This window comes from Phalacrocorax carbo, chromosome 4 (assembly GCF_963921805.1).
Source record: "Phalacrocorax carbo chromosome 4, bPhaCar2.1, whole genome shotgun sequence".
In the NCBI taxonomy this organism is placed as follows: Eukaryota; Metazoa; Chordata; class Aves; order Suliformes; family Phalacrocoracidae; genus Phalacrocorax; species Phalacrocorax carbo.
Genome location: NC_087516.1, coordinates 76,210,158 through 76,237,232, shown reverse-complemented (window position 1 = coordinate 76,237,232; position 27,075 = coordinate 76,210,158). Strand labels below are relative to the sequence as shown.

General features: G+C 39.3%; 1 protein-coding gene across 1 annotated transcript in view; it reads right to left on the bottom strand.

Annotated features, from left to right (window-relative positions):
* Positions 1–1,155: 1,155 nt before the first annotated feature.
* Positions 1,156–27,075, bottom strand: part of ANKRD50 (ankyrin repeat domain containing 50) — a 43,536-nt gene continuing 17,616 nt past the window's right edge. Inside the window, exons 3-5 of the mRNA XM_064450494.1 lie at positions 18,721–18,950; positions 6,514–10,061; positions 1,156–4,168 (exon numbers count right to left, since the gene is read on the bottom strand). Coding sequence (XP_064306564.1) covers positions 6,517–10,061; positions 18,721–18,950 — 3,775 coding nt within the window. The 3' untranslated portion in view covers positions 1,156–4,168; positions 6,514–6,516. The remainder of the gene's footprint in view (positions 4,169–6,513; positions 10,062–18,720; positions 18,951–27,075) is intronic.

Below are 27,075 nucleotides of genomic sequence, written 5' to 3'. Positions count from 1 at the left end.
GATTAGGATTTAGATCAATGCCAAATTCTCGTTGCTGTCTCTCAAAGGGCCTCCAACTGAAAAGCTTTAGTTCACTGTGCCAACTAGTCCCAGCCTTCTTTTGGAAAATACATGTAATACACATGCCAGATTATAAAGATCTCACAGAAGATGTGAAGCATTATTCAATGTGATTGTTTATATTCCATAGAATAAGAGATTTAAAACAGCTGTTGAATAATTTTATTTAAATATTATTACAGTGATTATCTGAAGAAAATGAGGGTGTCTCTGGAACGTAACATAACTTACTCAAAGATTAATTCAATGAAAAGGATTCTCTGCCTCAACGAAAAATAGCCACTGAACAAACGCATCTCATACTTTGTTATTTCAGACATAAAAAACTTAACAAAAGAAGGTCAATAATTATTGTGAGGAACCACAGGAATATACAGAAAACAAGCCAATGGTTACTGATAATTTTGTCATTCTCCTTATCTTAGAAATCAGTCGACCCATGAGCACCAACAGCTGGAAGCAGGGGGAACCAGAACACACGGAGGTAAACGTGAACCATCGTCGGCAGAAGGCACAGACAAACTCTTCCTTCACACTCAGCAACCCTCTGCAGAGAAATCACGAGGGGTACGTCATCTAAAGCTGAAGTGAGACAGGATCACAGGGGCAAGTGGGATTGTTGCAATGACCGGAAAACTTCTCTCTCCTACTTTAATAACAAGTTCAAGGAAAATAGTTAGCCACCAGCAGTAAGCGAGCTTTTGCTTACACTGAAAATACCACAGAGAAGCCGTGATCTAAGAGAGAATTAACAAATAATATTCAAAGTGGTAAAGAACTTACAGCAACTGAAATATTGAATTTATTGGCCCTCCTGGTATATACAGTATATAATGGTCAGTTTAAACAAATGATCATGCAGCAAATTTTCTCCTGCTGATGCTTAGGGTTGACTCAGATTAATGTGAAAAAGGTCGGCTGCGTGATAAGCAGGATCATGGGAATTAACATCGGGTCTGAGTTTTGCTAGCCCCGCCTGCCTACCGGACACACAGAATGTGTTTCATTAAGTACTACACAAACATTAACCAAGTTTAACAACCTTCTCCTGAGATGTCCCAGGAAACGAGGTAGTAAAATTAAAACAGTTAGATGTCTGCTGAAAAGCAAATATATTTATTATGCACTTTCATATACACAGGGATTTTTGCTTAATATAATACAAGGAATAAAATAAAAATTTTACAATGTGAAATTCATTCAATGTACATTAAAGGCTATTTACAACCCACTCCAGGAAAAACAGTCTATCTGCAAACCAAGTTAATTGAGGAGTTCAGATGGGGAATATTAAGCATAACAGACATTTGCATAGCAGAGTAACTGATGAGGGAAAATACCTTTTTATTTTTAAATAAATGGTAATGTTTTCAATACTGATCACAGAGAAGACAAAAACGCACCAATTGTGCCTCTGTATCTCTTAATGCATTTCTCTTTTGAAGAGTTTTTCCACATGCACACAGTATTGATATCCGTGTCCACAAAACAGCCTTTTCCCTAGCGCTCCCAGCAAGAATTCTAGACGTCTTGTGGAGACAGCCTCGGAAGGACCAGTGAAATGGGATGGAGAGAAACAGGATTCATGTTTTATTCAGGTTTTGCAGGTTGTGAGAACTGTTACACTGCCAGAAGAAACCGTGCTGCGTCGCAGCTGTGCAACTCCATTCACCTCCATGTGATTGTACAGATGCGAGAGCAGAGCAGAACAGAGCAAACAACAGGGGGAACGGCAACTTTTCTTTGTACGCAAAACTCTCACAAATGATGATATTAAAAAACCACACGCAACAGCAACATGGAATTACACAGACCTTCTGAGAAAGTGGATGTTTTAAAGCAGATCGTGCTCTGTTCCAGATGATATTCAAAATCTATAAGAACTGCCGTCCTGAAAACGTTTCACCAGGCCTACTTTCCGCTGATTTGGGTATGAGGTTTCCCTACCAACTGTTTCAAATGTAAATATTATTCACACAAAACCCATCAGGCTATCTGTAAGTTGTGGCCCCTTGTGAAACTGGCCATATTTTTACGTCCTCTGCCCACAAGGTGCAATTAATAACAACACAATAAAATTAAATAAATATAATCCCAATGACAGTCAAGGTCAGTAGAAAAATGTCGGCATTCAGGGATCCCTTTCTACAGAGCAAAACATACATCTAATAACTAAGAAAAGCTGTATTCTTGCACAGTATGGCAAATGTACTGTACTTGAGGTTCGGAACAAGCTTGCCGAGAACATTTTGGTACTCTCACTTTACTGAGCCACTAACCCTCTTAAGGCCATTCTGCTAGACTCCTGTTATGTTTATTTTATAATTGTCCCACAGGGACAAGAAATTCAATACATGAAACATTCAGAATAATCAATATTGCCATGTGTCAACTTTTAACATCTAATTTTACTATATGCTGAATGCCTAACTATAAAAGATTCTTTTTACATTTAGTAACAAGCAAATAAGAATGGAGGTGCAAGATATTAAAAAAAAAATGCTCTGGTGATTGTTAATAACAAGACACGGAGCCCTTTAGTGCCTCAGAATATGCACTACATATACATCCAGGGGCCATTTATCAAAGTTTAAGGATAGCCATACATCTAATTAATCCTCTAAGAAAAATAACCTTGGCTTTCTATCATCTTATTTGTGGAATGATCAGAATTAGAGTATGAAAAAGATGAATCCCAAGCCTTTAGAAGAAATACTCACATACAAAAATAGGCTTATCTTCTAAAGAGCGAGGCTGTGTAATGGTGAATAGTAGAATATAGCTTGCATTTTTAGAAGAAAATATCCCACTTGTTTCATTTTATCACTCACAGAGCTGTGCAAGTAAGATGTGCACATTCACAGGAAAAATTCATACTGTTCACTTTCATATCAATGGCCTTGATTTTGCTCTCTTTCATACAAGTAAAATTCTTCTGCCGTAAGAGTGGGGGACCAGCCTTCCATTAGCCGTAGATGGACTATCCAGGCTGCCGATTAACCACGCTCCAGGTACAGAGATACTCAATGCTGGCTCGACCTCATCCATCTGAATCCGTAACCACATTCATACGAGTTTGTGCTTTAAAGAGTTAGAGTCTCAGGACGAGGCCAACTCAGTAATCTCTGTACTCCCCAGACAACGGTAGTACTAACCGTTTGCTTTTCCATTGTACTCTCACTGTCTATTCTCTCGGCCTCAATAACAAAGTGTCTGTATTTTCCATGGTTTGTTTTACTGACATTGTCAATACTGTCCTTTGCTTTGGAAAAAAGAAAGAGCTGTTTCTAACGTATAAAGATACACATGAAAGCAGGATCAGACCTTTTGCTTTAGCACCTAAAACATACCCATATTCAGTTACCTCATTACCATAACAATAACGGAGGCTATTGAAGCTCAGGTGTCCAAGACCAAATTTGCCCATTGCTGTCAGCGGTCACAGTCTGCCATCCAGCTTCGGTGCTGTAGTACCAGACGGGATTTTGTCTCTTAAAAATCCCAAAGATACTGCAGACGGTTGCGGTCCAACTCCTTTGCTACCACTGAACAGCTACTACACAGACAGAACACACAAGTACAGTATTTATAAAATACTGTTACAAGACTTGTATTTCTGGAGAGAACTTTTTGAAGTACACAGGGAACTGACCATACATTACAACAACGCAAATATGACAAACTGTTTGCTTATTTTCTTTAGCCACAGGAAAATAAATACAAAAAGCACTGCCTTTCCATACACAGTTCACTGTGGCACATGCACCTCTACCGAGCATTCTGGAATAGGAAATCAGAATTCCTTGTTCTCATCATTTTCAGCTGTTGTCAGGGAAATACAGCATATTATCTTTCTGCAATTAAAAAAAGTGCTCGTTCTGTGTATTACATACAAAGTACACAAAATAAAATTTTGAAGCACAGAGGGTTATACTGAGAAGGCAGCCTGAAAATGTAGGCACGTTACAGTAATTAAGGTAACTGTACTGTAGTAATCACATTCTTGAATTTCTAGGTGGACTAAACAAGCATTGTATGCTTTCATCCCAGCCAGCTGATAAATCATTCGGAGCAGAAGCGCTTCTGTTCATAGCATCATGGAATTGGCCTAAAAGTACAAAATAGAAACATTAAGTTCTGAAATATCCCATAACACAAACAGTGTTGTCAGAGCGCCGTATCGTTTCTAATTAAAGTTAAAAGCACGCAACAACATACCAACGATGAAAAGTATTTCCTGCCTAACTCAAATCCCATGATTGATTCCCTGTGCTCTCCACCATCCAACGCAGCTGCAAGGTCCCCAACAGCAGGAGAGCTTCCCGAACAGAGCTCGGAAGCGGCAGCCAGGGAAGGAAAGCCATTCCTCAGGTGCTCCGGTAGAGTATTTCTGATATGATTCTCCACAGGTGACTAATGTATTCACTGGTCAGGGAAATTACTGTTTTTGTGCTTGAGACTTGGCAGAAGAGGAGGTAAATTATAGCCTGCGCCAAGCAATTCATAATCCACGCAAAACTGTTTTAAACTTCCATATTTAAAATGAAGCTATGAAAAAATCGTTAGAGAAATGGCAAAAGGAACCATTTGGTTATCCATCACCTCATATGCTTAGCTACTTGCATAAACAAGTACTTCACAGAAAAAAACCCCGAATTTTCAGTAGAGCACTATTTGTTCCAGGATAAAGCAAAGCCCAATTCGAGTTTCAAAATTATATGTGGGATGTTTCAATTTTTTTTTTTTTACATGCTTTGCTTACATTTTAAAATCAACAAAGATGGAAAATTCATGAAAACTCTTGATGACAGGTCAGGTCAAATCAATACGTCCTACGTCAGAACCATACCATTTATTTACAATAAAGAGTAACATGAAAGCAAGGACTGAACATCAGGCGCTGGTACAGAGGAGTTAGGAAATACAATCCTTAATTATACATTTGAATATGTTTTAGGAAGGTAGGAAAAAATTTACAGACATATTTAAATCCTATTTGGACACGATGTAGAACTGTGGGAATCTAAAGTCCCTTTGACTTTTGGGAAGATTTAGGGCCCATTCTCTCTCACCTGCCTGTTCCTCTCTACGCCTGCTCCTGTCATCCTGCCTCTTCACTTTTGCCTGCCCCACAGCTCACCTGACCCTTTGCTAATATTTGGATTTTATAAATGTGCAGGCTCTAGTATATAGTTTTTAAAAAGTCTGTATTGTTTCAAGTATTTTAATTTAACCAAAATGCCAACCCCAGGGAAACATCCTGGAGTTCTGCAATTCACAGGAAACCTCAGCTACCTCTAGTGATGCATTCCATTAAAGTGAAATCCATTTCCAGGGCATTTTGGGAAAAACCCTGTCTATGTGTTTTTGACAGCTGAAAACCTCCCATTTGTGGATGCTGCACCACCTGCAACTGTCCAAGAAACCTGCAGTCTTTGAGGACTTGCAGCAGAACCGAGTCAGCCAGCAAGAACACTCTTGCTTTAAGGAGCAGCAGTCTGATCTGTAAAAAATGCAGCATTTACACAAACAAAATATATGCTTTCAAAAACAATCAAATAAGCAATAAGAGATGTGCATACATTTAATAAAAATGCCGCTGCTTTGAAATCCAAATAGAAAATATATTAACATATTCCCAGCACCCTAAAAAAGATAAACCTCATCACGAAGAGGGAGAAAAATAGTTCTATTTTAGCTGACTCACTCACAATTCAGGTCTGAAAAAGCTACATAAAATTCCTTTTTCAGCTTAAAATTCAGTATGGGAGAGAAAGTGAGCAATCTAAATGAATTCCACTGATTAAGAACTACAGAACGGTCGGAAAATTGCCACCATAACATAGATTCTAATCTTGCTCTGAGGAATGCCATCTCTTTTATAGGAGGGTTACCTTCACAGTAAGAGAAATATAAAATCGAAGCTTTAGTGTATTTTAACTTTTTAGTGTATTTTAACTTTTTAACTTGTAGGTAATTATGCTATTGAGATTTCACATTCAAAATCCAAATTCACAAAAGTAAAGTGGTTGCCTGTAACTTACAAGAATCTTCAGAAGCTTCCTGAAAGGCATTTTTGTAAACAATGAAATAATCACTGTATCTGAAAATATCACATATTAAAATTCCCAGCTATCCTTGTGTTCGAAAAGAAAAGTCTAAATCAGTGCTACATGAAACTTGCTGTTTTATTCAGTCACATATCAAAGACAGTGGGGTATGATTTGGGCAACCAGAATTCAACAGAAAATGTGAGGGTGATCCAACTCCTCTACAGTTGATGCTTATAAGCGACATCAAAACAAATACTTGCCAGGCTAAGATTTTAACATTCGTGGTTTTCATTAAGAAAGCAGTTATGATGATAAACGACAGTGAAACGTAATTTTAGCATATTTAAAATGCACATGATGACATACATGCATTTGCTTCCCTTGTGACTGGAGAGGTTACCTTTTATAATGGTGTTTCCTTCTTGTAGTTGAAGCTTGGGTCGCTACCTTCGATCTGAAGTTTTAAGGCTTGCTTAAGGCTGAGTTCTGTCTCTGCGGGAGGATAGCCTTCCAGTACTTCCTGATGCCCTCTATCCTGCACTGTTCGTGGGACAGAAACCCTGCCAAGAAAAACCTGATTGCTCTGAAGATGGTAATTTGGATTCGTCATAATTCCATTTCTCTTCTTCTGTTCTCCACTCTGTTGGTGAATTAGGAACTGTTGCGGAGATCGACCAACTTCTTGCTGAGCTGGAGGGACCAAAATTTTGCACTGTGGCTCCGCCGGCATTGATTTAAGCGGCACGCTTGTCCCAGATTTGGCAACGGGTACTCGTTTATCAAACTGAGTCATTTCGTACTCTAACACTTTTGGCTGGGAGGAACTACTTTGTTTTATTTTTTTTCCAGCTGACCCAGATTTGCTGGAGCTGTCCGTTTTCCCCCCTTTGTTGGCTTTAGTTGATTTCAAACTAGGTTTTACTTGGCTCCATTCAAATTCACTACTTGGTGAATTATGATTTTGACTTAGGGAATGAGTTGTGGAAGAAGGAGAAACAATAGACTGCCTACTTCTGCTGCGTGGCAGGGAGTGCTGCTGTATTTGCTCTGTGAATGACAGGCTGTGGAAACTATCAATGGGCACCGTCTGAGCAGTCGCAGTTGATGATGTGGTGCGGAGAGAAGAATTTTTGGAACTCTTCAGGGAATTATTTGATAAAGATGACTTCTGACGGTCAACTGTAGAATCAGGTGACTCTGAAGGAGAACTGAAGGCATGAGCAGGCCCATTAGATAAGCCACGCATACTAGGCTGCATATCTCCACCAGTACTCCCTGAACTATTTGACTTCATTGTTAATGACTGCATTTTAGAGGAAACCGACTGTAAAGGTTTTTGCTCCATTGTGTGGACCGGAGATGGCGTGCAACCATTCAGAGTAGATGCACCATATTTTTCCAGTAATTTAATAATCTGAGAGTGTCCATTTTTAGCTGCAACACGCATAGCAGTGCGCCCGAACTGGTCGGCGTGATTTGGATCAGCACCATGCTCTAGTAATATTTGGACAACGTCAATGTGCCCTTCTTGGGCTGCAATGCAGAGTCCAGTAGCACCTTGATTACATGTATGGTCAACCAGAGCTCCATGCTCAATGAGAAGCTGCACTACCTTCACGTGACCTTGCCATGCAGCAGACTGCAAAGCAGATCTCTTCTCGTTATCTGCAGCATTCACATCAGCATGGTATGTTATCAGCACCTGTACCATCTCCAAATGGCCCTGCCAGCAGGAAACATGGAGTGCCGTTCTTCCTTCAGCATCACTTGCTTCTACGTTTGCACCATTTTCTAAAAAATACTCAGCCATTGTAAGCTGGTTTTCTAACGCTAAGATATAAAGTGTTGGCCGGCCATCGGCATCTTTGTAGTTTACATCTGCTCCATGGCTGAGCAGTAGTTCAACTATATCTCTGTGACCTTCTAAAGCAGCAACCCGGAGAGCATTTCTCCCATCATAGCCTCTCTGATCAATGTTGGATTTATTTTCCAGTAATATCTGCACACAATCATAGTGACCTTCTTGTGCAGCTAATATGAAAGGTATACGTCCATCATTATCGATTTCATTTGTTCTAGCACCTTGTTCTATAAGAGCTTCACAGATCAACCTGTGACCTTCAAAAGCTGCCATATGCAAAGGTGTCCAGCCTGCATCATCTCTATGATTTTCATCTAGTCCCCTGTCCAGCAGAGTCCGTACTACTTCAACATTGCCTTGTGCAGAGGCTATGCTCAGAACTGTTCTCCCTTCACTGTCGATGCTATCAACAGCTGCACCCCAAAATAAAAGAGTATTTACAACTGAAGCGTGGCCCATGGAGGCTGCTGCCAGAAGCGGTGTACGACCGTTGTTGTCTGTGTGATCAACATCAGCTCCTCCTTCTAGAAGCAGATCAACAACATCTACGTGTCCTTCATAAGCAGCTACCAGCAGTGGAGTCATGCCGTCTTTATCGCAATGGTCAACTTCAGCACCACGGTCAATTAGAAGACTAACCACGGAGGCATGTCCCTTACTGGCTGGTACACAAAGCGCAGCCACAGACAGCGCAGTCCTTCCATCCACATCCTCATGGTTTACCTCTGCACCATGATCCAGCAGGTGCTCCACAATCTCTTTATGCCCCATGTATGCGGCTGCAATCAAAGCTGTTCTGCCCTCATTATCAGCTTTATTAACTTCAGCACCATGTTGAAGCAGATTCAGCACAATATCTTCATGTCCTCCCCAAGCTGCTGCTCTCAGTGCCGTTCGACTGTCAGCATCTGCACAGTCCACTTTGACTCCAGCATAAAGGAGGGCAGAAACCACCTCTGTGTGCCCACCCCACGCTGCAGATCGCAATGCCGTCCAGCCATCATGATCAGTGTGATTAACGTTAGCCCCACATCCGATCAAGCAATTGACAACCTTGGTATGTCCCTGCCGAGCAGCTAACGTAAGTGCTGTTTGCCCATGAGTATCTTCTATCTCTAAATCTGCTCCCCTTGAAACCAGTAAGTTAACGACATCGAGGTTGCCGCTGTACGCTGCGTTGGCCAAGAGCGTTCTCCCATTGGAATCGCACTGGTTCACTGATGCTCCGTTGTCTAACAAGGTGCGAATGGAATCTTCTCTCTCCAGAGCCTGCCGAACAATGCAAGATGTGCGGTCATCTTCACTGTTGACATGAGCACCAGCTTTTACCAGTAGCTGTAATACTTCTTGTTCTTTAGGAATTAAGGTTGACAGGGAGTCTTTGACAGGTGTGCCATTCCATATCATCCATAAAGCCAGCTCTGAAGTCTCTAACTGTAAATTTGAATTAATTAGATGCAATGCAAACTCTTGAGCTTCTAATGGTGTTAAATCCTTTGCTCGGCAAGTGTAACTCATTGCCAGCATTCTGTGTCCCTCTGCTGCATTACACAAGTATTTCTGTGTACAGTGCTTTACATCTAGCAACCATTCTGCAAAACTGTAATGAAACAAGATTTTTGTATTTCCAAGTCCATCAATGAGGACTTTTGACAGGACATCCAATTTGCGTTGAAAGTCTTCCATCGTCAACGTCATATTTTTGGTCCACACTGCATGATACAATTCCGTTGTGGTTAACGGCCTACAGGCTGCAAGAATTACGTTAAGAATAGGCTGGACCTTTGCAAATTGTTTTCTCACAAAAAGCCTCTGACAGAGCCAAAGGTACAGGCCATTTAATGTTCCGGGAATATCACGGATCTCTCGTAACATAATAAAATTCTCCACAACTCCATCTAGGACACGTTCCAGATACAAAAAGCAACCGCTGCTTTTGATGTGAAGCTGATTCAGCATTTCTGCAGTTTCTTTTGTGAGATGTTGTCTCAGCGCTTCCTCCTGATCTAAACGATGCAGAATATATTGTTGCACATCTTTCACAATATAAGCCTTTCGTAGATCATCCAAACTCATTTTTCGAAAACCTATTAAAAGGGAAGAAAGTTATTATTTCTGATCTAGTTTCATTTAACTCAATGTTAAAAAAAAAAGACATTTCTGGGAAGGGAACACCCACAACCATGTATTTTGTGTATACACACAGTGAAAGTAAATTAATCATAATAGCAGAGAACTTTGATAATAGATGTATTTTATCATCATCTACTATTAAGATGAAATACATGCTACCTAGCAAGAAAATTTAAAATATTACTTTGAATTGCGTGTCTTCCTTGGACAATGCTAAACACCTAAGCAAAACCACCAGAACTGCAACCAGAATAAGATTATTAAGTATTATTATATTATTAAAGGAATAATCTCTTCTCCAATGTGGTTAACAATGGAATTCCAAATAATTTTCAGCTATTTAGATTAAGACAGCTATTACATTAATATAATTATAGAAGAGGTTATTCACACCTGGTGAATAGGTACATATGCATGGTGAAATGTACATAAACCACTTCAACCTTATCACCTTACTTTCTTTCAAAAGGTTTTATGATATGGGAGACACAGACCCTCAAAAATAGTTTTAAATATCTTTACACCTCCGTCCCCTGAAAACTACCTTTTTTTTCCTTTTTTTTCAAGTAAGGACTGAGTTTTAGATAAACACCTCTGTTCTTTGGCAGGTGACTCACTGTATGAGGAAACAGGTTTTCTTATAGTCATATGATCTCTTTGTTTTTAACAACCTGTTTACTATTTAGAGGAAAAAGGGAAATTATTTCATACATGCATACTGTGTACATATCCTCCCTACACACGTACACGTGCACGCACACCCCCCCCGCCCAAAGGAAAGAACACGATTTTTAGCAGCATGTGAGAAGTCCCTAGGGCAACCTCGGTGGCCATAAGGCTCTCAAGAACGAGACGGAATTCAGATAGAGTTGTACCCACTACATGGCTATCCCTGTCATTTGAAACATTTGCCTTGGTAGTGCCTAGTTAAGCATTTCATGAAGACCCATCCTCTTTGATTAACAACACATTACATTTTTTGAACAATACTCTTATGGAAGCTATTGCAAAACCACAGAGGTCACAGACACAGAAGCTTAAACCACTGTGTTTTAGGCCCGAACTGTACCCCATTTCTCCAGGGACAGGCTGCAAGCTCTTCCTCCAGCGTAGCAGATTGCACACATTTCCTTACAGTCAGCTCAGCTAGTCATAAAAACCCCCAACTTTGCTTTTCAAACCAAAGCAGTTACTAACCTCCAAATTACACTCAAGGAAAAGCAATGCATTCAATGCAATTTTGTGCCCCTCTCCATGGAGCAAATAATTTTAAGGGAGTCTCTGAAGAATGTTATTTTCAGATCTATGTTTTTCTTGTATTTAAACACTCTGTGGACCAAACTGCTTAGTCTGTGAGCTTGCTCTGACAGAAAATGCAGCCCGATAACAGAGCTGTGTTTTTTGTTCCTGAGCGTCCTCAGCAGAAGTTTTGAATGTCACATCAAGCTCACACTGTTAATTGTTTAGTCTACATGAGCATTGTACAAACACAACAGATTAGAACTGAGAGGCAAATTATGGTGGTGTTACTAAGATATTTCTGCTCCCCTTATTAATTCTGGTAGCACTGCAAATCTAACAGGACTAAATCAATAGAATGCCTAAAACAAAATCATGCTTCTCCCCAGAATAAAATCACTGGATAGGACACTTCTGCACAGTCACTTCTCAGGCTAAGACTACGCCAATGAGGTTGCCTACCTGACGATTTCTGAATGAGAAGGCCAGGAGGCAGAAAGTAATTATTCTGGGGGATCTTCCTCCATTCCACAGAAGCATTTTTTTTTCTGCTTTCAAAAGCAATACAGAACCATCTTGATCCACCATAAATTGTCACAACTTCAAGTAATGTCCTAAGCTGACCTACAGAATGGCATAATTCGTCAATTTACTATGTGTTTGATTAAAATATCCTGTATGCAACTCTGTAAAGCCCTTAATTCTTGCACATAAGCCAAGTAAGAAACTTTGCTCAGTAAGAACAGGCAGTGCCCTGTGATTCTGCAGATCTCAAGCTTCCACTTCAAATGAAACACTGTTTGTAGGTTATGATGCTTCAGAAGATACAGAAGTGAAAATAGAGGCATTAAAACCAGAGCGTAGCTTGGTGCATGCATTCAGCCATATGCACACACAGAGCAGTAATTAGACACAAGTGTCCCTTTGGTCGTCTTGGGAGCAGGGAACAGCTCCGTTTCGCTCAATTCAGAGCAAATGCAACCACTGCATTCACTCACCTTCCAGCTTCCTGAACCTCTCTGCTTCTCCTCGTGCAGATTTGTCCCTGTCACTTGGCTGAATGAGAACAGGTTCAGAGCTCTGTAAACTCCTTCTCGATGTGTTGAGTCATGAGCGACTCTGCTCACAACACCCCCATCTCTCACACTAATCCCATGCCCACATCCTTCCTTCCAATATATATCTGCACATGTAAGCTGTTTTTATTTTTAAATTACTCAAGCGTTTTTTTCAGGTTTTACAGCGGTGGATTTCATCTCCCCCAGTGAGCAAACCCCTGACTGACTCACATGACAGCAATCCTGAGATTTCAGCTCACGTTCAGTGTTGACTAATGACTACACTTCGCCTCCCCTGACTCCCAGCCTTCACACGAAAACTTGCAGAGTGATCACTGTTTAAGCATCTTCCAGTCCCTGTATGTGTGATTCAAAAGCAAAAAATTCTTGCTTATCTTGCAGTGTTCTTTGAATGCCAATTTTAATTTTGCTTCCCAAAACGGGTGGGGAAGCGAACAAAATCATAATTTTGGATGTGATTTAAAAAAACAGCACCAAAACCTCCCAAAAAAGTAGAAAAGGAAGGGGTTGTGGTGGCTCCCCCCTCCCGCAAATGAGGCTGTATCATTACTTTATTCCATATTAGGGTTAAAAATATTGCCCTACTCTGTATTACCTGAGACATACCAAACGTCTAAGCACTTCAGCCAAGCAAATAAATTTCAGAAGACTTCTGAGCAGTGAATATTCCAGAAGTCAGTAATTTAAACAATTTGGCTGGCTGTATGTTCGCTGAAGCTAAAACCTGTTTCTTTTCTTTTGCAATATTTCCAAATATTCCTTGTTAATGAGATCCTATATATCATATCTGAAGACAAGTTTGTATAGCGAGAAGCACACTACGCTCATACAGATCTTCACATATACCAGGGATGTGTATCTATGTCTCTGATAAAGAGACATGCTCCTTAAGGGCTGGGATGCTGGGATTAACAAACTGCCATTGTAACAGACTTTTGAACAGAAATAGGTTGTTAATTTTAACCACTGCACCATGCCATACTATAATAAGCAAATAACTCAAAAAAGGCCTTACGATTTTTTTTTAAAGCTCAAATTCTTGTTGCTAGCTTGAAGGAGGGAAACAAAGCTGTATTTTTTTGCCCAAACATCTATCTAAATGAGGTCGTTTTACATTTCCAAACAAAGATCCTGTAAACTCGCTTTTCAACCCTACCAGATACAATAAGTCACTTTCATGGACAAGAAGCACCAAAACATTAAGAGAAAGCTCATTTTGTTTCAGAGGCATTCCCATGAACTACTTAAGCTCAGCAAAACAGAGGAGTGCAGTAGACAGAACTTGCAGTCCCACGACCCTGCTTTTTGCATTGTTAAAACTATTCTTACAACACATCACTTTCAACCCAATGGGAGCTCCAGTATGGACTTTCCTGATTTATTAAATTCCTGGCAGTTCTGTAAACAGATCAGTTCCAAATGTATTTCTTGGCAAGATCTAGGGTCATTCAAAGGAGAAAAAAAAAAAAAAAAGGTATCTTGGCTATACAAATACCTTTACAGTATGTCAACCTTTTCAAACTTTAATAATAAAAAATAAGGTATTAACTGGCAGGTTCCAGTAATTACTTAAAAATATCCTTCTATTTTCATATCTTGAAATACATTTATGTAAGTAAGCTACAAAAGTTTTAAGTACTTTTTCATATATTTCATTTAACTGACCTGTTAAATTTAATCTAAATTACTAAAAACATGGCAGTGTTTTGGCATTAATAATTTACACTGCTGACCCAAGCATATACTAAAGTAGGTATATCTATGGCCATTTAAGCACACCTGCTCAAAAAGAGTAACGTATCCAGCAGAGTAAAACGCAGCTGAAAACTCAAGCAGCACACTTAGCTTTTAGTGCATTTGCAGTATACCACGCATTACAAATTTCACTGCGTCTACCTCAGATGCTAAGAGACATTGAGGATGAAATCTGCTGCTCTCACTGGTCCGTGTCATTGCATGGAAGTTTATTAAGTTAGATTTACAGGTAACAGTCCATTTAAAACAATTTAGTCTTCCCTCTTTAATTACAAAGGAAATAAATTCAGCATTTACCCACAGCTTTTTACTAGGAAATATGAAATTCCCTAGTATCATGTTTTCAAAGTGGCAATCAGAAGAAAGTGGTAATAAGAAAGGAAACAGTAATTAAAAGCTCCCAGTTTATTTCCCAAGCCTTCTAAGTAATTTTCTTTCCAAAACCTAAACAAGAAATTAAATTTTTCAAAGCTTTGACATTATAGAAGTGAATTTTAAAACTACCAAGTTATATAAAAATTATTTTTAATAGTAAAAATCCAACTCCCACGATGACTTCAAAGCAATATGAAACCACCCAAATAAATTCCAACGTACAACGAAAAATTTGAGGACAACTTAGATTTTCTTTTTCTAAGCAATTTTTTGAAGCTATCTCTCCTGAAGTGGTCTCATGCCATTTCTTCTCTGAAATGGCAGCTAATGAGAAAAAGGTTCAGTTCGAAAGCAGGCAGCTGATTCGATTTGGGGATTCAGCAATACAGCTACCTGAGTAGCTTCAATCACCGAACAGTATGACTTTTCCGGGCACAGAGTAGCTCAGCTGTGATTTTTACTATATTCTCTGAAGTTTTCACATTTTTGCTTATTTTTTTTTATTTTAGGAAAGGCTACAAGAAAAACCACCCTGCCTATCTATCCAGACCAGAACCAACACATAGCAGAAATATGAGAAAGACTTAGGCTCCCAAGATTTCTAATCCAGAATAAGTTTGGATAAATATCAGCTCTTAAGAATATCTGGTTGTCTGGAACTGAATGATAGATAAAAGGATGAGTGAAAAATGAATGACAGTCTGTCTGCTTTTGCCTATGGATAAGTGGGTGAATGGAGCTTAAGCTGCCTCTGAGGCTAAACGGAACCCTTTCACATCCACTTTTGATTCTTTTTGTTTCCAGTATCTTTCCGGTATCTAACATCAACTTCATTGAAACTACGGCTCCCTGAGATGTGACATCTGCGTGAGTTGTACCACACTGGCGCACTCATGCCTCATGCATGAGAAGGAATTCTTTGGATGAAGAATGTCAGTGTTTAAATGAGGGGTATAATCAAGCCAGATGCCACAGATATTTGATTTATGTGCGTAGCAGAGAAGAAGAAATTAAGCAAATGGCTACTATGAAAAGCCTCAATAAACCAATAAATATAGCATTTGTACATATGCACTTTTGTCTATTTACTTTTATGCTGTTAATGAGAAATTATCTGCTTTTCACTCAAACTTATCTGAATAAAATTGGCTGATTTTAAAACGTCTAAAGTTTTAACACTAATACGATGGATGTTTAAAGAAAGGAATTTAGCTTTGTAAGAACAACTGCTATGCTTTCAAGATTTAGCCTCATTTTAGAAGATGTGTTTTTCTTAGCTAATTAGCTGAAGCGTAAAAAATAAAATTGTATGCTCTGTGCCACTTCAGGTTAGCGGGCTTTTTCAGTTATGTAGAAACACAAGGAAACCTTTTCTGACATTATAATACAAAGACTGAAAAGACTGTGTTCAATGTAGCTGCTGGCCTGTCCGTACTTGTAGCCAAATGAGAGCAAATGATGATGTGGGAGATAATGTGGACAATTACCGGTGCAAGACAGAAAATTGATACATTTAGGGAAAAAGTCATAAGAAAAACAAATGGGCACGATGTGGCAGTTGGTGACAGTGCAAAAGGAGGAAGGAGGACACTCATATTCCCCACCTTTTTTACTCAGCTGGCTGGCTTTTGCTCACTGTGGAGGGTGACCACAGACTCATGAAGGCATCATTTTACATTTGGTTCATATTTTTGAGGTTGTCTCTGCAGCCACAAAAGGCAAACCCCCCCCTTTTTTTTTTTAATTAATGAAAGCTGAGAATCTGAGTAAGGGGAAAAATCTGTAGCACATTGTGCTACTACAGAATCTGGGAATACAGAAGGGCCCAGAACACAAGCTGCAGCAGATGCAGGCACAACTACTCAACTTTCATAAATAAAGTCATCAACAAAAGTGAAGGAACAAAGAGGACCAGAATAAACACCCATCCTTTTCTCATTCTTGGAGCGGGAGTGATGATGTATTCACCACTGGCAGCAGCAAGATGGCAGTGGATGAGAAAGACTGAACTCCTCCTTCCACGTCATCACTATTTTTGGCTAGGGAGATGCTTGCAGAACTCTCATCTGTACTGGACACCCAAAAAAAAGCATCATCAGGACGAGGCCACCGCAGCAATCCTGATCCCAGCCATTAACATCACTTTCTGACAAACAGGTTTAGCTCTCATTTCAGCAGATTCCTGAAGGAAGTTTTCACTGCATGAAAATTTTAAGTGAAAACTGACATAAGCTGATCGTAAACAAACTGACATCGGTTAGTATAAATTCATATTGTACTCTAAAATTTTTAGCAGAAAGAACTATAGATGGGACACATTTTCCTAATCCTAAAAGGATTCCAATCCATCTTACTAAGTTAGAGTGAAACTGATTTTTTTTTTGTTCCAAATTAAAGAAACACGTTTTCTTCAAATGTACAGTGATTATATTATCGTTACGGTTGCAATTTGCTAGGAAATTGGAAGTATTAGAAATTCAGTACAATGGTGTCCCAGAGCTCAGCGCACATTGCACACCATTTATTTCTTCAGTCATGAGTGCAAAAAATACCCAGCATTGATCTTGAATTCTTCCTGCCCACCAATTAAATAGCTTTATAAATTGGCTCAGCTAAAAGTAAACATTCAAATACCAGGAGAAGAGTTTGCCCCAGTAGAAGTGTTAACGACAGTCTATCAGGCTAGACCCAGAAATGACCATTATCTCAAGTTTTGCAGTGTATCTGGAGTTAACAGACGCTTCGGCCATGCTCCTCACATCCTCACTATACCTGTCACAAACTTGAATATTGACTGTAAAAAGGAAAATCATCCAAAAGTGTATTAAGCGAGCAACTGTCACATTGGCTGTAATGTCACAGCTTTCTTTCATCCTTGAGAAAAACCCACCACTTCCTCCAAATACAGCCTAAAATTTCTTCTTAATTTTTGTCCAATTATTTTGGGATTCATTCTTGCTTTGCTGTACGTTTTCCACAGTGAAGGTGGGATTATAATATCACAAGCCAACGTCCTTTATACTATTCATCAAGTCATTCTCTGTGGAAATGAGAAATTAACTAATTGAAATTAAATTTAGTTTAAAGACATATCCATTAGTTCTGCTGATTTTTCCCATCAAGAATCTCACCTGGGAACGCACTTAGAAGACAACAGCAATTTTTTAGGACTAGTCTGAAACATTATACGATTCAATGGAAAGGAAATAAAACTCTGAAGAAAGTTTTGTCTGTATTTTTGGCAATGACAACGTAGCTAATCAGCCAAGCTTTGACAAAACTATTCCCATATGAATGTCCAAAGGAGCCCTGTGAAGCTACCCCAAAGTTTCCTTTAGTTCTCACATACTCCCAAATACCAATCTTCATGTCCGCCACTGATTAATACAGTAATTCGTTCCAAAATGCAATTATCCCATTGACCTTTTGCCACTGTGGAAACGAGCAAGCCTATGGGTCTATGTTCTATAATCACATTTTTGTCCTAATTGTTGCCTTAATACACACAGGCTTTATACACAGGCCTGGAATCCAGTCTAGATATTGGCCTTTATTAAATTTCAGAGAACTTGCAGTAACAGTGTCATTATACTGAAGAAATGTTCTCATGGCACAGTAAAGCCTGGATGAAGAAGTTGTAAAGATTTATTTTTTTTTTTTTACTGTGCAACCTCTGCCAAAAGTACAGCCCAAGAATCCACATCTACACTGTTCCCTGCCTGAGTTCCTTCAAAGCTTATTCCCCGCTTTCTGAAAGTAAGGGGAGAGATTTTAACGGGAGATGAAAAAAAAATCTAAAGAAAAATCTGTTGCGGTTGTAAGGAATGGTTGTATGCAGCTGACATACTTATGAACTTACACATCACCTACACTGTTTCAACGCTTTTTAAAACTAGCAAAGCAAGAGGAAAAACTCAAGGCAGCCATATTCTTTGCAAATGTATTGCAAAGACATAATTTACCTCTAAAATACTTGGCCAATTTAAGTTTTCTATAGTCCTCAGTAAACTGGAATGTTTGTTTTTTAGAATTACCATTTCTGTGATTGTCATTTTTTAGAACTGAGCACGCATCAGTGCTTACTGAGTGATCACTGAGGGTCTTGTAAATACTACGTCCTAGTTACAGGCGCAGGTAACAAACACTTCCTATGCTCTGTACCCACCTGTAAACATTTTTGTAACAGCTTTACTCTGCTTGCGGGCAGAACACAGGAGGAGCAGCCAGGGAGGGAAGAACTCAAAGTGGCCAGCTAAAAGCTCTGCTATTGTTCCGGATAAACTTGTAGAAGTCTGTTCGCCCTCGGAAACGTTACAGCCCTCGTCAACCGAATCTACGAGCAGGAAGAGGCTCTGCTGAGGGGGCTTCATTCCCAAGAGAGGGAGCAGAATGCACCTGTAAGGAACATGAGACAAAATCAGCATTTTAAACACATTTAACAATACACTGACTAGCATATACTCATTCCATCTTTCAGATGGCTATGATCGACTTAAAATGCAGAGTTATTTTTTAAACTCTCTGAGGAATTTTTTTTTTTTTAATAGTTACCACAGAAAATACCGAGGTAGACTGAACAAACAGAAATAGAGACAGTTTGAACAATGCTGTAATTGTTGCTTAGGCAATATTACTTTTTAATGAACTTATAATTTATAACAATACTTCAAAATGATGTAATGTTGCTCAAGGCTCTTTAGAAGACTTGGAAAAATGTTGCTTCACTAAAAAAGAAGCTACTTGGCCTAAAGCTTAAGAACTTCATTACTGCTGTCTCTGCCAAAGTTGTTGTTATTGCTTATCAGGAACTAATAGGGAACAATAGTTGGTCATGAAACAAAAGTCTAAATAAAAGACACATGAAATATGATAACTCAAAGAGTTCAAATCTGAATGAGTAACAGTTTTACAAAGAACCATACCTTCATAAATGAAATGTAAAATAATTTAATAGCAGACTGAGGCATTTGGTAGTGACTTTGCTGGATCAGTTTTTATGTATATTCAAGTTGCCAAGTTCCTGTTACTGGAAAAGGGTTATCTGCATCCTCAGGATGCTAGCATCTCTACCAATGCATCTCATGGTGCAGTTGAAGATCTCAAATTTGCAGGTATTGTTGGCACCCGTAACGGCACACCACTCTATAACTAAATGTATTTTTATATAGCTACTATGTAACTGTCACACATCTATCCAGTATTTCCACGCCATGCTACTATTTTTGGGGAAACTTCCTAATGATTTAGGCCCATAAGTTTCACTGATTAAATTATCTTTAAATACATTTGGCAAGTAAACTTCGACTTTATAGCAAAAAGTTTAAGAAAATGAAACAAGGTGAGAAAAATATTATCTAACCGTTTACATAGATTTGTTATTTGCATATGTCCAGAAGGCATGCACATCGTAAGTACTTTCTGTTTTACTCAAGACTATAATAAACCTTTCTCATTTGTTTTACCAAGCAAATTTATCTTCAGAAGACTTTGGTCAACACATTACCTGCCAAGCATTTAAACTGGAACACAGGCAAATCTTGCCTGTTAAGGGAAGAACGCAACCCACTTCAGAAATGATTCTAAGTGCTGTTAGTGGAATGTTTGTTATTTTTTGGTTTTCTGACTGAGAAAAATGCCAAATGGAAGCAGAGTGGTGCACCTCTCATGTCCAACAGTAACAGCAGAATCTACCGGCGCAGACTTGGTGATCACACTCGGAAAATTTCCCCAAAGGTATAAAAAGGAAGTACAAAACACTTGTGTTCTGGAAGTATTCAGTATGAAATGGATTTTAAATCCCCAACGTTGTCCCCTCCTATTTTTTTTTCCAGATGCACAGGACTACTGACAATTCTTTGGTGCTTCCCCAGCTAGTTACTCTTTCAGAAGATGCCCAAAGTACAACTAAAATCACTGTTCACTAAGCTGGAAAGTTAAGCAGCTACCAATTTACAGAACAGGAAATTAAAGTAGCCATAAGGTTAAAATTACTCTCCTAAGTGATGCCAATCCCACAATGAAAGGAGGCAGTTGGAAATGACCACATTTTCCACCCCTTCCCCCACCAGAATGCTGCCTTACCCCCTCAGCTATTTATGTCAAGGCATTTTCCCTGCAACATTTCTTTTTCTGTCAAAGCCAATTTTCTTTTCACATAGTTCTCCCTATGAAATTACTTTTCAAGTATGAATGTTACTATGAGATATGAAGAAATGCTAACGGTATCTTAAATTAAAATCTCACTTGAAATCTCTGTGACCCTAATGAAATGCCTCCAAAATATCTTAGGAGCACTCGACAACATTCTTGTGTCAGTATTTACCTGCTGGGAATACCACCAAGAAAAGCTAACCGTCCTGTCTGGGAAAGAGTCCCAAATCATTCTGCTTAATTCCTGCAGTACATAGCAGCTGGCTGTACTAGGTCACATCAAAAGGTTCACCCTGTCTCCAAACGGGGTTGAAAGCAGATGTCGAAGGAATAATGTAAGCACCAAGCAAGCACTAAACCACATTTTCCCAGAACTCTCAGGAACCACAACCAGTGTTTCCAGTGACTTTCTGAACCAGAGATTCAGTCTTTGCATTTAACATCCCTCAACTGACCACACTTCTACAGGCTTATCCGAGTCTTCTATGAACCGATTTAAGCCTCCGGCATCCACACATCCCACGGCAAGGCCTTCTACAGCTTAGTTAAACACTGCATGAAAAAAATAACTTCCTGTTGTAGTTTGAAATCCAAAACATCCTGTTTCTTTTGATATCCTTTTGCTTCTGTGCTGGAATGGACAGTGATCAGTTATGCAACATTCACCTTCTCCGTGCCATTTGTAATCTTCTGACACTGTAACAGCCTCCCTGATCCATTTCTTTCCAGGCAGAAGCATCCTACAATATTGGTGGTGCTTCATAAAAAGCTATTCCACAGACCCTTGTCTTCCTGTGCTCTGCTTTTTTCCACTTCACAATACTTGTATTTCTGAATCTTCACATAATTTAAATTCCTCTAGGAAAAATATATGCACGTATACATATATACATATGCATATTAGAAATGAGGCACAATAACTTCTTCCAGTTTACAGCAATATCATTAAAAGCATGGCATTGACAAGACATTGATAAGGCTTTCTCATAAGGTGCCCTTAGAAACCATTTGGTAAACTTCTGTTCTTCCTAGACATTTTATATCTTTTGAGTTCAGAGTAGATGCTAAATAACATAACAGTGAAACCTTTCAGGGACGCCAAGTACTGTGCTAATTTACCATGAGGTACGTCATGTTTACCTCCATAGCGTGACTTAGTAATTCCACTCCCCTACAATTTCTTGCTTGCATAGGAAAATTACATAAATCAACACAGAATTAACAATGTCTTAAAGTACTTCCTTAAACAGTGATTCATCTACAGATTGTTGTAACAGATTGCTTAATTTGCAGAGTGCCTCTCAAAAGATTAGATGTTGATTTTCTTTACCTTCTGAAAGGATAGCAGCTTTATCTTTATAACTTTTATACAATATGTATCAATACAGATACAAATGTAGCTATAATTACAGAAGATTTCTGAAATAGAAATCGTGATTTAAAGCGACAAAATTAATTAGTCAGTTAAAAAAATCTCTAGAGAACACAATTAGGTATTTTAAATGATGGAATTCATTTTAATGGCAATGTAATGTAATGACTTATTTATGCAGAGCAAAGATGTTTTACATGCTCTCTAACAAATAACGAGTCCTCAGAACAATGAACCATCCCACAGCATTCTTCAGGATTGCTACTGAGTTGACTGAACCCACGCAAACATCATTTTCCACATATGGAAGGAATATATACAGGCTATGCTGAAGTTCTGCTTATGATTATCCTTGAGATTTTTAGATTGGATCCACAAAAATACCAAGACACAACAAAGCAGAAAGATAGTGGCATTGTCTGCAAAGGCTGAAAAGCAAGTCACAGCGGAATGCACATACTTGCTAAAAGAAAAAAGTAAAAGGCAAACACACACATGCCAAGTAACAGTTAATGAGCGGTTCTAGCAGCAAAAGTTGTTACAAATCCTAGTTTCTTATGAGTGTGTTCCTCATATTTGACTGTCTCTGATATATAGGAAATTCAGTTATGTCCCTACTTAAATTGTTTGATGCCTGATACAACGTAAGTGTAGCTTACCCCTAAAAGGGCTCCCCTTTTCTCTATCCAGCTGCTACCATTCACTACTGACAAATGCACAGAGCAAGTGTATAAAACTGATCTCCTAAGCAAGCCACAAGAGGCAAGGAAAAAAAAAACCACACCCCCCCACTATTTGTCAGACTCCAAGTGCTGCTACTTTTAGCAAAACATTAAATACTTCAAATTTCCTGACAGAAACGACTGACTTGGAAATCCGCTTAACTACTACGACAGCTCTTATATTTCTTGTTCTACATCAGTACGACAGTTCTTTAACACACTGCCTCTGAGTCTCCTTCTCACCAACAGGATATAGTTTAGCACTTGTATTTCTGTTACAGCTGCTGATGCTGAGAACCACCATCCCAGGGGTCTGTGTCGGGAATTCACAAACTCTCCTCTCCTCAAAGAAAGTTTGTGAAAAAGCAGACAATATCCTTATCCCACACATAGCCTTCTTTGCTTTCTCCGCCTGCTTCTTGCAAATGCATCTACATCACATTCCTTGAGCAAATTCGCCAGCTATTTGTCATACCCCTAATCCCTGCATGTTATATTAGCCTCTTCGCCCTTCCCCTTCCTTCCTAATTATTGGGGGGTTAACTTTTCCTCCTCATTTTGAACTATTAGATGCCTCCAAACATTTTTATTCAGAGGAAATAATTTCTGTAAGCAACAGGCAGGAACCAGCTTCAGGATTAATTCTGAAAGTGGGCACGCACCCTGTCCTCTTGTAAAGGTGGAATGTGAAACTGATTTTGCAACCGCAGTCCAAAACCACAATATTTTCACCACTGTCACGGAGCGAAGCCTACTGTCCTCTTCCAAGATTCACTGCTACCTTCACCAAGCCTGTGGCGAGCCTCCAAAATGGTGCAAATGTAATCAGAGCGGTATGGCACTTTGAACAGCCCATGGAGCAGGCCCCCAGCCCAGCAGAGGACACTTTTTTCTACACCAGGTCAAAGCTATCGAACAGGTCAGGGATACACTTCTGCCCACACACCAATTGCTTCGGGCTGGATAGCAAGAAAGGACCCATATTACCCCCAAGAACGCAAGCACCACATTTCAGCTGCTGCTAACTTATGCTCAGACTCTGCATGTGTTGTTCTCTACTCCCACTCTGCCTGCCTAAGTCTTTCTTATGTACCAAGAGAATACCACTGAGCTGTGTGCTTATTCTGGGCTGGACCATGTGCAACGTTATCACTCTGAATGTGGCTGGATGTGCTGTTTGGGTTGTATTTTCTGATGTTGCATTTTGTCAGGTTGGAAAGTACAATCTCTCATTGGCAGTGCTACAAGATAAAAAACACCACTACAGGACGTGAGCACAAGAAAAGTATGGCAAACATCCCAAATGGATTTTTAAAAACGGTGCTAAGTGCTCTGAGTGATCAGATAAGGTCACCCTTATGCTCTATGCTTCAGCTTATCTGTCTCCCTCATTCTGTCTTTGGGAGTTTAAAATGTTCGGAAGATGGCATTCTCCTGCTTGAGTTCACCAGCACCTCCCTGCTGAGATCCCCGCAGATCATCATCTTTCCTAAAGACTATCTGCGTTTCAAAAAGGAAAGCAATATTCGTTGTCACTGAGACAGTTAATATGTGATATTTACAATTAATAGTAATGTCACTATTCTGTGTCATAACAATAGTGCCAGTAGGCAATCATGCAGGCTAACAGAATATAGCTGCAAACTCCATGAGGATTGTAGGTCCTTGGAATTTAAATCATTCCTTGAGGATTGTAAATATATGCTGAAAAAAATGTATTCATAACTCCTTGGAAGAATAGGTTTGGCAATTGAGGGTACATCGAGTTTTACCTGAATTTATTATTCTATTGGCAAATTTTTGCCAACAGAACCTCATAAAACATTCACCTTATATGAGAGAGACAATGCCGTGCTCTCCTCTGTATGAGATCTGAATACCTTGTAGAGTTTACAAGGAAATTGCTCATTTGCACGTTTGATCTAAAGAATTATTGAAGATTAAAGTAATGGAGGAATATGCCTATATATATGTTGATGGATAACTTTATATATATACACACACATTTTTATACAGCACACTTAACCGTACCTAGTATATAACAAAACACACAAGTCTTTTAACACTAGTCTCAATCTTCGGAAAAGCAAACAAGCATCTTCCTTCTTATGGGTGGTTTACAACATGATATATCACAGCAGTTTACTATGTAATTTTTAAGACACTCATTTCCATTTATGCTGCATCAGAAAATATGGAAAATAAAGTACATAGCGAAACTGTAAATAAGCCAACTATATTTACATCAAGTTTTAGTAACTTTCTGCCAGCGACATAAGAAGTAGTGGGATTTTTGCCTAACAATCACACACAGACCTAGCAAATATCCTGACCAGTAAGTGGAAACCTGATGCTGGCTCGCCCAGCTCTGAATCAGGTGTTGCAGAAGGTCTGTCCGCCCCAGCCCACCGCTGGGGGCCACGCAGGGAAGGAGAAGGCTCTCTAGGGCAGTTAAGAGCTAGAGGTGCTGCATGACAGCGAACCGGGAAGGAATTATGTTACACAGGTATTACAGAGGGGAGCCCAGGCCGCTGCAAGATACCTAATGACATTGGTATCTAAGAGCACAAATCTGTATACAGTGGGGTTTTTACTACTTCCACTGCTCACGGAATAAACAGAAAAGCTTTGAAATGTATAAGAATAGAAAACAAAACGCAAATCTCCACATTTTTTTAATTATCTCTACTTAAAAAATTCTCACAAGTGACAGCAAATACCCCACTGCCTCATGAGCTTACAGACACAGGTTCATTTGTATATTATAATAATCCAGGGGTTTGTTAGCAGAATATAATCCATTAAGGTTGTCCCACCCCAGTTTCCAATTTGCATTTAAAAGAATGAAGCCAGTGAAAATAAAGAATGTTAGAAGCTTCCAAAGACAGACAAACGCCAGTAGCTGACTTTCTCTTTTGTTTTCCAAACGGCATAAGGGCCATAGGTCACAATAAAAGAAGAAAAGGTAAATTTCACGTCTAATAAAATTGACAATTCCCGCTCCTCAGTTGATGAAATATTACCCTCTTTCCAAGATGACTTTCAGCAGCTGTATTCACAGCGAAAGAAAAACCAGAGCATCTTTACAAATTACTTGCAGTACTGTTTGTAGATAAGTGAGTTTTACTTTGTCCTATGGCAAGGCATTTGTGTGTTACAGATGATTGTCAGTAAAGTTTATTTACCTGCCTCGTAATGCATTCTGGCTAATGATTAAAAGGGAAATTCTAATGGTCAAGTCCAACAGCTGCTTTCTATATAACATCACCCCAATTCTTGGCACTACATACACGCATAATACAGGCCTTTGCTTCCTTCTGATCACCCAGCTCCTCGTGCTGGTAATAACATCCTGAAAAACATACACAAAGGACCCTTAGCAGTGGAAATATTTGAGAAATACAAGGGCTGTGAAGCATAGAACGCTTCTACTCTTAAGAAGTTGCAAAATAAAACATATGGCTAAGTATGGCGAAAGCGAACTGACTCAGTTTGGTGTGTGCACACCTGCGTACAAATTTGATCAGGTTATTGAGGTACCTGTTCTGTAATTTTTCAACATGATAAAGTGTACTGCAACCAGTTATGACTGTCTGACAAAGTGCAATACTGGAATTATACACACTCACAGACTACAGTATAATATGTTGTTTCTAGTAAATTATTTATTTACAGGCTGCACAGAAAGACAAACAGTTCTGCCCGACTACAGTTAGTCTTATGAAGGAAGAAGCAGAAAGCAGACAGAAAAAATACCCCTGAGAATCACCTATTGGGAAAGCTCTAGGTATGGTACAAGGAAGTAAATCTAGGGTCTGGTCTTTTCAGAAGCAGCGAATTAGAAACAGCAGGCAAGCCTTTGTGCAATTCAGTACCTGATTTTGCAATGTCTTAGAGCAACCCGTTTTATCTGTAATTGTAAAGCAGACTTGCAGCCCTACAAGGAGAGCACAAAAGCTAGCTCCAAGGTATCACACCAGACAACCGCAGAATTCACCGCAGAACCAGCACCACCAGTCAGACATAAACAGAGCATGCTGGATCCCTGTGTATTGGTTAGAGACCTCCTACTGTCTCATACAAATATATAGGTGATTGCTGTTTACAAAGCATTGCCAGCAGATCTACTAGTGGATTTACTCAAAATCTAAGAAAATAGAAACCTTAAGAGCAAATATTTTGGTGTAATAGTTGGACTGCCTGGAACAGTTGGCAAACACCTCAGCTATTAGAAAGGACAAACAACTGTAGCTGAAAACCAACCACACCTGCTACC